The 11233-nt window shown below is 34.6% G+C and overlaps 1 protein-coding gene across 1 annotated transcript; it reads right to left on the bottom strand.

The window, feature by feature from the left end:
* Positions 1–596: 596 nt before the first annotated feature.
* Positions 597–5120, bottom strand: LOC133186915 (uncharacterized). Its single transcript, XM_061322303.1, has 2 exons — positions 5008–5120; positions 597–4600 (listed from the first exon to the last, which is right to left on the bottom strand). Exon 2 carries the CDS (start codon positions 4542–4544, stop codon positions 957–959), a length of 3588 nt encoding a protein of 1195 aa, XP_061178287.1. The 5' UTR covers positions 4545–4600; positions 5008–5120; the 3' UTR covers positions 597–956.
* Positions 5121–11233: the final 6113 nt, after the last annotated feature.

Here is an 11233-nt window from a genome sequence, read left to right as displayed (position 1 = left end):
AAATCAAATTGCCAAAAAAGTTGAACATTTCATCGGGGAGCTTTTCTGAGATTAAAAAAGTTTAGGAATCAGGAAAGAATCTGCGATGTGACCTCCCACAAATGATGATCAAAAACGAAAACGTTGCAATTTTCTCGAAAACTATTAAAAATTTCAATAAAATAGGATTAAAGACATCTACATTGCATTTTTATGAACCTGAGAGAAAACTTGGAACCAAACTATGGCTCACTAAACAAATAAATGACCTACCATTGCTAAACAAGGAAAGACAGCAAACGAGGTTCTGTATTCGATTTTTAAAATTTTAAGATCTTATGCTGAAGTCGCTAAAATTCCTAATAAAAAGAGCAGAAGTATTACTAAAGTTGTTAGCGTAAAAAAGATTTTTTTTCTAAGGTACAAAAACATTACAAAAACAGAAGACCAAAGTGAGTAATGATAGGATCAAATACTTCAAGTATGTGTTGACTTAAAGGGTGACGATTTTGAAGGGATGTAAATAAATTTAAAAGAATACATTATAATTTCCTCTGTATTGAACAAGTCTCACTTGCAACAAAATAGGAATATTAAAATTTACAAATACAGTGATTATATATCAGTGGCTTTATGATGAATTGAATACAAGTAATACATGTTAAGAGAAAAAGAGACAACAGTTATACGTTATAACAATAGATAATCGATATAAAAACGTTAAATTAATTTACTTTCTACATAATACAACATCTGCATTTGTTATAAAACACTAAGAACAGAGGATTTAGGTTAGTGACTTGTAAAGAGAACAATGGATATTGTACAGAATTCAGATGTCTACTCATGAAGGTACAAGCATTTATGAATGAACGTAACAAATCTCTAAATAATAGTCGCATTATCAAGCAAACGCTTGCTCACACGGATTACAATTTGGATAGAAACAAAATTATATATCAGGATTTTTTTCACTGTTAAACTAAAACAACAAAAGAATCGCCCCCTTTTAATCCCGAAGATTTGATAAAAGTATTGAACGCCTCCATTTTGACTTCCCGTTCCATTACATTGACGGACATTACAGTCGCTCCACTACCCCCCTGTAGTGTGAAGGAGAACGGGTAAGCTTCGCAGTAATAGGGATATCTGATCCCATTTGACTTGATGAACGCAGAGCATGCTTCCTTGTCGTTGAATGATTGAATTTCTTTGTTCTCTGTAAATGTCATCGTGTCACCATGGTCCATTTTCCCCATTTTTATGTTTGCACAAATTGCCATCATTTTAGAACAGTATGGTCGGAGATCCAATACGTTTGAAGTCGATTTTACTAAAGATCGTTTTGGATGCTGTTGGAGTAAAACTTGATTTTTCATTATACCTCCATAAACCTGTTTAATTTCTGGACTGTAAATCAAACTAGCTAACAGATTAATAAGAGGCAACATGACCTGTCTAACTTTACCATATTCATGAACCTGAACCATGTTGCCTTTTCTATCTAAACCGTAATAATCACCACTATTAGCAAGCAACAATGGTATTATATGGAGTGTAGTCAAAACGTAGTTTTCCTTGAATTGTTTCGACAGCAAAGGGTCAAAAATATAAACTCCTCTATTTAATAAACCTTGGACCGGCCCTAATGGGCAATCATCTTTGTTCACTGAATTCATACATGTTTTAATTGAAGTGAGTACTGAGAGAGCTTCAGAAATTTTCCTCTGGTATGATAATTCAGTAACATTTGAGAGAGCAGGGTACAACAAGTTATAGCTTTGAACGGCTGCTTTGCTAGGTGACTGGAAAGCATTTGCACAACAGAATGATTCTGATACAGTTTTTGATACCTTACTTCCAGGCCAATTATAAATTTCTATTTCATATGTTTTTTTAAAAATGGAAAAACCAACTTCGGCAAAAATAAACAATGCGCCCTGTAACATGCCCACTTCGGCTCGTACTAAATGACAGAAGTTTCGTTGTTGCAAGTTTAAAGCAACATTGGTTTGAATACTTCCTGTCAGAACATCAATTACTCCCTTTACCCCAGCACTTACTAAAACAGCGCTGGTATAGGCGCTCGCAGTTGCAGTTAACTTTGCCTCTGGTTTTCCAATAACAATTACTTGTTGTGGTAACATGTTACCATCATTTCCTTTAACATCAAATCCAAATCCAAAAGAAACGGATCCAACAATTCCCACCTTTAAGTTGATGGAGGCTATATATGGAATACCATATGTAAATAGAAGGTCTCCGAAATGAAAATATTCCGGGAAAGTATGCATGATATTGCCGCTATTTGGTTGGCATGGATTTCCTTCTTTGGTAAACAAATTCAGTGAAAATTTCCAAGATTTCATGTACAATACGTAGTCATGTCCGAACAAATTCAAAATCATATACACTGAAGACATAAAGACACCTGAGTCAACGTACGAGTTGTCAGTACCCGCTCTTAGGACATTTACACGTTTACCAAACACCTTTATGTCAAAGTTAGAGTTGCCGTTGAAATCTAATTCATAGCCACGTTTTTCAGAATCCACCGACATATCAAAGTAAACACCAAAGTTCTGGGTCTCTCTTTTTATCTCAAAAGCATGTACTTCAAGATTTTGAAGTTGCACAATGATTTCATTAATTACCTTCAATTTGAATTGAAAATCCTGCTTCTGTTTTTCTGTATAACCTTCAAGTAACCCAAGAAACGTGTTTTGAATGGCAATGAGTATTTCCAAATCTTTTGTACCGTAAGCTATCTGTAGAATTGCATCTGAGTCATTCTGACTGATCCATTTTCCCTTAGACGTGAGTGTCTTTAAACATCGAAGGGCCACTTTCTTATTTCTCGTTTTTAAAAGTGCATCTAAAACAAGCTCGTAACTTTTGTACCCTGGAATATTTTTCAAAGCTCTGATAGACAATATTTTATAGAATGTATCTTTGCTCTTTACAAAGTTTGATAGAGGTTGCAGCGCTTTTTCTGAGTGAGTATTGCCTAAAGCTGATATTAACATACATTTATCATCGTGAGTGACATTGTTCTTGAATAATTCTTTATTAAGGATAGGGATAACTTTATTATCCAAACCCCTGCTCCCCAGTACGCCGAGAACTAGGACAGCCCGAGTCTTCACTTCATCATCCAGAGCATCTCTCATTAGTTTACTGAGAATTGTAATAATATCTTCAGAGGGCTTTAACATTTGAGCCACAGAACCTAAGGCAAGATAATGATCGCCCTTGACCTTCTCCTCAGCATCCAACATTTGCATCAGGATTTTTTGGCCCGAAAAGGTTTGTGATGATCCAAGAATCGCTATGAGGAGTGATCTCGACTCCTTTTCTAGAAGATTTTGAGAGAAAATCATCTTCCTTATGATGGAAATGGCAGATTCACTTTTTCTCACCAAAGCAAGACCAAGTGACAGTCTGAGATTTTTAGATGGATGTCTAAGGACGTTTTTAATATCCTGATAAACAATGTCGTGTTTGTATTCTTTTTCTGTGGAAATCTTCCTGAAAGCTAACTCGTCGATAGAGGAGGACTTGATGTTATCAGACGCCAAATCTAGATGCGCACTTTCTAGTTCATCTTCTAAAGCATCATTTGCCATTGTTTTCATTGAAACGAGATGACCAACCGCAAAGACATGTCCTTTGAAAGATGGCAACGGCGACAAATTCATTTCGTCTTCACTCAAGGAATCCCTATCATCTTCACTCCTATTTTTACCAATGATATAAAACTCTGACATGATGATCCTTTGTGGTGCTCCAGTCTCTCCCAAACATACTTTTTTCTCCTCTCGGTCGGTAATCATATTCTCTTTATTTTTTACTAATCTTGTAAAATTAAAGCATTGCAGCCCAATTTCAGATTTCAATCCATTGCGCAGCAAAATAATTTGCTTCCCATCAGAAGCCGATTTCTCTTCCATACTTTCAACATTTGATGGTGCTGTTTTACAGTCTATGAAGCGAAGTAAACGAGCTATGAAAATTGCCTGGTCTTCGGTGGAGGAATTATAATAAACATGCATGATTTTTCCAGTCGTTAAGTCCTGAGAAAACATGACCTTAGTTTGCAATAAATTCTTTGCAGAGTGTTGGTCACAAGTTGCATTTTGAAAATCTTTGGTCTGGTTTCCAAAATCTGAATGGCAAATTGCATTCAAAATTGTCAGCATTCCTATAGAGTAATTTGTTTGTGTTTTGACAGTAGAAATAGAAAATGTTAGATTGACATTGGAAAGGAATTGTCTTGTATCATCATTGCTTCTGAAGGAATTAGTATTCATCATTATATCCCATTCCATTGTAGAGGATATTGAGATGTTGTAGATATATATCTTAGTGGGATTAAATCCGGGTGCGAAGGGCATTTCACATGTCATTCCTTGCCATCCATTCTCACACGTACACGTGTTAGGTGCTGTACACATTCCATGCCGTGTGCACGGCATATCACACATCGCCTGGTTGCAAGCGTTACCGGTCCAACCAGGATCGCAGCTGCACGTGTCTGGGCGCACACAGTCTCCATAGTGGCACATGGTTCTACAAACTGGCTCGTCGCAAAATTGACCTGTGTACCCAGAAGGACATGATGCTGAAAATAAATTGTCAAATAATATAGGATGTCACAAACATCGTGCGCTCTGGTAAAACAAATTATATTTTTAAAAGCAATTTTGTTACATATAATTTGCACAACTGTTGAAACATTTTTATCCTTGGGAGTCAATTTTCGTTGGCAAGCAAAATTTCAGTTATATGTGGGGACGAAATTTCGTGGGTTACGCGTTTATACAGAAGATTCAATGAGTCAATACTTTGACATTATAATACTGGGACGTAGATTTGTGGATAGGGTGACCCAAAGAATCCTTGAACATTGGTCCCTTACAAACAATGATAATTCTACAGTATATGCTAAAAGTTTCTTATATTAAATTGCATATATCTTGATAAAAATAGACTTAAAGTACTGGTAATAATGATAACAACAAATCTTACAAAGAGAGCTGGGGTTTTTAGGCTCCTGATTATCCTTTCTCAGTGATAAAGTGAGTGAAATGGATAGAACAACTACTACAACAAGGACAGCAGCAGCTACCAATCCAACTACCTTTCTGTTAATTGCCTAGAAGAAAATCATTTAAAAACAATTTTAAGGCAAAATAAAATAATTTACTATATTTATTCTTTACTCACCGGCTCCCTCCCTCCTTCCGTGTTTATATCCTAAAAATATTACTATAATATCCTAATAATTAAATTTTTCTAATACCACGGGTACGATTTTTTAGTAAAACGTTAATTCTGCGTTATTTTTTGGATTTTTCATGTGGAATACATTGTAAATGTGTACTAGAAGAATAGTTTATGAAAAAAAGACATAAAAATATTTTTTGACCCGGGGGGTATATTCGGGGGGGGGGGGGGGGAGTCCTGTCCACAAGTACCTGTGGTAGATGATAAGGTGTTTGAAGATATGTTTTTACCTAATTTGTTTTCACTGCATGTTTTTATAGAATAATTATGAAAGAAAAAACTGAGGCGTAACTCGTTCTCTCAGATCACGTATTGATGACGCTTTTGAACATATGCTTGTGTAAAACAGGTAAATCACGAGAAATAAATATAAAACACTGTTTTTAGATCACTAAAATGAATTAATGTGTGCTTAGGATAAAAATACTGAGTCTAAATCCAAATAAGCAAATGATTTGGGGACAAGCAAGTCTTGCAACCTTCAGTTTAACCGAAAAGAATAAGATTAGGAAATTGTAACGAATTTGAAAAATTTCGGACTTTTTTCCAAATAAATCTTTAATGAACAAACAATTTCATTTCACCATTAAGTGCCATAAATTTAACCCTGTAATATTGGTTATGTTTTGTCTACGTGTTTTAGATCGAAAGCAGGATTTTAAAACGTCTCCATAGACCAATTTTGCCTATTTTGAACTTCGTTTAATTTTTCAAAAATGTGTTGGTCCCTTGAATTTCAAAATATGCTTAGTAGACTGTAATTATATTTATGGGGGGAAAATTAAAATATTTGTGTCACACCTTTCATATTACACCTTGAGAGCTGTAATCTGAACCAATGATAATTCTTGTAAAATAATGCAGACGAAAACATGCTGCGATAAGTTTAACTGGCTTCTTAAATTTTCAGGGGTCGGTGAGTCTTAGCGGAGTAGGTCAACTTAAAGTGCAAAAGACGCCAATAATTTCTGTAACCTAATACAGATTTCCTGTATCATTTATTTTGATTTCATAAAAGATAGTTTCCTTATTGTAACCTCTACGTTCAACTACCATACCAGTCTTTAGGTCACGGTATCCTAGTGGTAGGGCGTTCGCTCAGTGATTGGGAGGTCCGGGTTCGATTCTCGTTCGCCGCGCCGCGTCAAACCTAAGACGTAAACATAGGTAGTGACTGTTCCTTCGCCAAGCGCCCGGCACTAGAAGTGAAAGTCACGGGTCTTTCGGATGAGTCCTTCACCGATTGAAAAGTGTCATTTTAAATAGAGCAATTTATTTTAAACTTTGTTAAATTGTTTTGTTAATTGTTATCGGTTTTGTTTAAATCTTGTTTAATCAGCTTGTAGCTTGTTTTTATATTTATGGTATCACAAGCATTTTGTTTACTTATTAAACCGGTCACGGTCACCTAGTGATAGAGCGTTTGCTTCGTAATGGGGAGGTCCGGCTCCGATTCTCCTGCGCCGAGTCAAACCTAAGACGTAAACATAGGTAGTGACTGTTCCTTCGCCAAGCGCCCGGCATTAAAAGTGAAAGTTATGGGTCTTTTGGATGAGACTGTAAGACTGAAGTCAAGTGTCAAGGTAGGCGTTGACACGATAAAGAACCATCACTACTAAATGCCAAGTATAGTTCTAAAATTTGAAGCCCTTAACCGGTGTATGGTGACGTTTCTATATGAGTGAAAAATTATCAAATGGGACGCAAAACAACACATAATCAATCAATATTCTTTGAAAGATTCTAAACTAAATTCGGGTTAAAGAAGTGCTTATTTTCCATTTTACTCTTAACCCTTTTTATCCGATAACCATGTTAGACAGTCCATCATTTTCCCTATGTCTGTTTTTCAGCCAATCAGATAACAGCGTGAGGTTCATATTTACACAATTAAAAAAATATTTAGTGATATTTACTTCTTTGTCGCAACTAAAAATGTACGGTTTTGGCTTTATATACCACGAAAAATTAAAGCCCGGGCTTTTTGACATCATAAACAGCTACTTTTTCAATAAAAATGAAACTCGTAAATATACTGACCTTGTCATTGCTCATTTGCAAAATTATTTTGTCAAAAACCATTATGACTGTACACACAAGTACTCTGAAGTTGATATGAAAAACATGCTTGAGTTTCTGATTGACAATATTTATATATATGTTTTTGGAGACCAATTCTTTCAACAATCTTTTAGAATTTCCATAGGTACCAATTGTGCCCCCATAACTACCAGACCTATTTTTGTATTCATATGAAGCAAAATTTATTCAAATGCTTTTACATGTGAAGAAAACAAACTTTGCAGTGGCCTTCAACTCAACATTGAGATATATCAATTAACAATTGTTACTTCCATTCCTATGTCGAGTCGGTATATTCCAGTGAGCTTGAAATGTTAGATACCACAGAGTCTGACACGTCTTTTTCATGTTTGGATATTTTACTAGAAAAAGACGTTAATGGTAACCTAACAACAAAGCTTTATAATAAACGTGATGACTTAATTTTTTCAATGTTCTACTTCCCTTACTTTTATAGCAATATACCCTTATCACCTGCTTATGGGTTTATTGTCTCCCAATTGATTCGATATGCTAGAGCATGCTCTACATACACTGTATGATCAATTTCTAAAACGAGGCAAACTATTGACAAACAAATTGATGCAACAAGGAAATGAACAGTCTCGTTTGTCATCATTTCGAAAGTGCTATGGTCGATACAATGACCCTGTCAGCAAATACAACAATTCCTTAAGTTAATTGCTGACTGTGTTTTTCATACTGACTGGTAGGCCATTACTTACACACTGAATTGTCTACGCATTTTTCCGTTTTTCCCGATCATGACAAGGAGCACACGGCGGTTGTGACCGGGTGGCAGGGGATGTTCACTCCTTCCTGGCACCTGATCCCACCTCTGATGTTTTTGTAGGTCCGTGTTTGTTCCGCTCCCGATTTGTATGTTTGAATGGACTTTGAGCTTGAATACTGTTCGTTATCTCCATATTCAACCCTAAAATTTCGATATTTTTTAAGGTTTTAATTTGCTTAAATATGAGTTTAATATACATCGATGAATATGATAAATAAGGAATGAATACGGCTTTATATGGGGCCGCACTGGAAATAAGAATCATAGTTTTAAACAGAAAAGTCAATTTCAAAGGTTATTTTCCATAAGAAAATAGTGTCCATAGTCGTTGTCTACTTCAATTTTCGGACCTTAAGATACATGTGGATAATTATTTCCTGTTACAATAGGCTACATGTTATTCAGATTGAACTATCCCATAACCGCCTGGCCCAGCGGTAAGAATGTTTCCTTTTTAGCGTAGCGGATCAAGTTAAGATCATTACGTAGCTGGTTTGAATTCCATTGCGGGACGTGGAGATCAGTCCCTTGCTATGAGACTTTATAAACTGTTCCAGATGATAGCATGAAAAATATTCCTCATTGCCTACGGCTAAAAGTGCCGAAAATGTCTTATAAATAAGATGTGGCCATCCAACACGATAGAAAAATTACTAAAGTAACGTAAAGCAAACAAGCAAGCGACTTTAATTGTGTAAATTATTTTTATTTTTGTTTTCTTTGATAAATCTACGATATTTTTTTCATTTTTTATTCTAAAACTACTGTCTACATTAAAATTCCAGCCGCATTCGGGCTATAACTAAGATAGTAGATAATAAACGCAATGAAATAAAGACAAAAGAAGTATGAAATTCAGAATATAAAGTATTTATCCTAAGAATTGTATTATTTCAGAGTAAACAGGCATATATGAGTAATTACAAATCCTACAAATGTATATTCCTACGCTGAATTTGGTATATATCTCAGAGTCGGACATATCTGATGCAGATTTGAAGATTTTACCAATTTGTAAATACCAATTTAACTTTACGATCAACAGGATAACAATTTTTCAATGAGGCAAAATACCATTATCATTATCACCTGCAAGTGCATTAAATCAATTACCTAATTAAGAAAAAGGTATTAGACCAGTCGACTGGGAATGCCTTCCTGAAATCACAGTGGTCTCTGTTTTGTATATTTTTATAGGATTTTGAGTTTGATCATTGTTTATTACCTTCATTTTTTATTTTTTTTTTTTTTATATAAACTGTATAGTCAAAAACAGCTGAGGCTGCAAAAGTTCAGCCATTACTGATATACAAAACATATTATTTGTAAGCAAGATTTGTTATTTTAATAAATTCCATAATATTATTCGGATTTGTCAGTAATTATACTTTACCTTCATCGTGCAATTGAATCCAATAGTTGTGACTCACTCTGCAGATTCTAATCGTGACACAACCTGGGCTCTGCTTTCCGTGCAATACGCAGTGAAATACAAGTGCGCCCTATAATAACTACGGTTTTTTCGGTGGGCTTTTCGTATGCAAATAAACTAAACTGAATAATAATTATAAAAGATAACGAAAATGCTTATGAGAAGGAATCTAAAAATTATAATATCACGTTTTAGAAAGCCGAGGTCAAGTGCCCAGAATATTGATATGAATTGCAATTAGGTTACTTTTTCAAATCTACTGATTTTAAGTGTATTGTAGAGAATAATTAATGAAATATATCCACAGATTTTTTTTTTTTTTTTTTTTTTTTTTTTTCAGAAGTAGAGATCAAGCTTGAGATTGCTGATGCAACCATTATATGTACAAGTCCCAGCTGACAAACAATGAAACAAGATTATCTTTGCAAGGCTCATTATTGCATTTCAGAGGAACTTGGATTTAATTCTACAAGTGGCATTCCAATGTAAACCTATAGTTCTCTTTCTAAGGAGGAAATTCTTTAAAACCATATGCATATGTCAGTTTTTAACATTTTTAATATTCACAACAAGCGAATTGAATTTGAATTGCCATACCTATACTGGATTTCTAATCTTCACAAAAAATACAAAGGTACATAGGGGGTTCTAGATTATGTTCTACAAGGCTTCTTTCTTTACTCCTCACGAAATATTAACAACAGTGAATGAGAAACTGATGGAGTACTGTGCGACAATATATTCGCGAAGTGGTGTTAATCAAAGGTCGATACAAGGTACTTTGAGAAAATATGAAATCACACAATTTTTCTAAAATCAATTACGATTTTTCAATGCTTTATACCACCATACCATGCTTTTTTTTTTACATTATAGACGCTTCGTCAAAAAAAAAAATAGAACAGTTGTAAATTTGCAAACTCTGCAAACTTATTTTGTTCAAAGAATTCTTATTCTAGATAAAAGTACTCGAAGTAGATATCAAAAGATGCTAGAGTTTCTCATTGACAATATCTATGTGATTTTCGGAGGTCAGGTCCTCCAACAATCTGTTGGAATTTCCATGGGTTTTAATTGTTTCTTGTCATTAGCAGACCTAGCAGATCAAGGAGGTAAACTATTAATTTTACTACATTAACCAGATAGTTTGGCTTTGAGCACTTCACAAATCAGAATGTATACACACTTATCATTTACATGTGAAGGGTGGATAAACAAATCTTAAAATGAGGTGGTGTGTTAGCCAACAAAATGACTCCTTTGCTGTTTATTCTGCTAAAAAACTGCAATTATCAGAGGATGCACAAATCAAGATCATTAGATTATGGATTTAGTATTATATTATTTCAAAACATTTTCAAGTTTTCGTGGTTTAATTTTTTTGATATTGTCTAAATTTTAGGGTTCATTAAGTACCTGAGTATTTTAGCTACCCATTCCCTGTTTTGAAAAAAAAAAGAATTGAGACCCGGGCTCATTCACAGTTAACGTTTTACATAAACATTTAAAAATCTTAACAACAGGAGAACTTCCGAAACTGAAACCGAGTATCACAAAAGAAAAGCATCAAATGTGTTTAGGCTTCAATGCCATTTTAGATGAAAAAAATTCAAAGAAATTAAAATGAAAGAAGATTAACAAAAAAGCGGGTCGAATGCATG

Source organism: Saccostrea echinata, unplaced genomic scaffold (assembly GCF_033153115.1).
Source record: "Saccostrea echinata isolate AGI-Se365-2 ecotype Australia unplaced genomic scaffold, CSIRO_AGI_Sech_v1 ptg000014l, whole genome shotgun sequence".
Taxonomy (NCBI): Eukaryota; Metazoa; Mollusca; class Bivalvia; order Ostreida; family Ostreidae; genus Saccostrea; species Saccostrea echinata.
This window is presented reverse-complemented; position numbering and strand designations above follow the sequence as displayed.

Excerpts from the sequence above, each read along its gene's own strand:
- LOC133186915 (XM_061322303.1), bottom strand. The coding sequence starts at position 4,544 with ATGTGCCACTATGGAGACTGTGTGCGCCCAGACACGTGCAGCTGCGAT.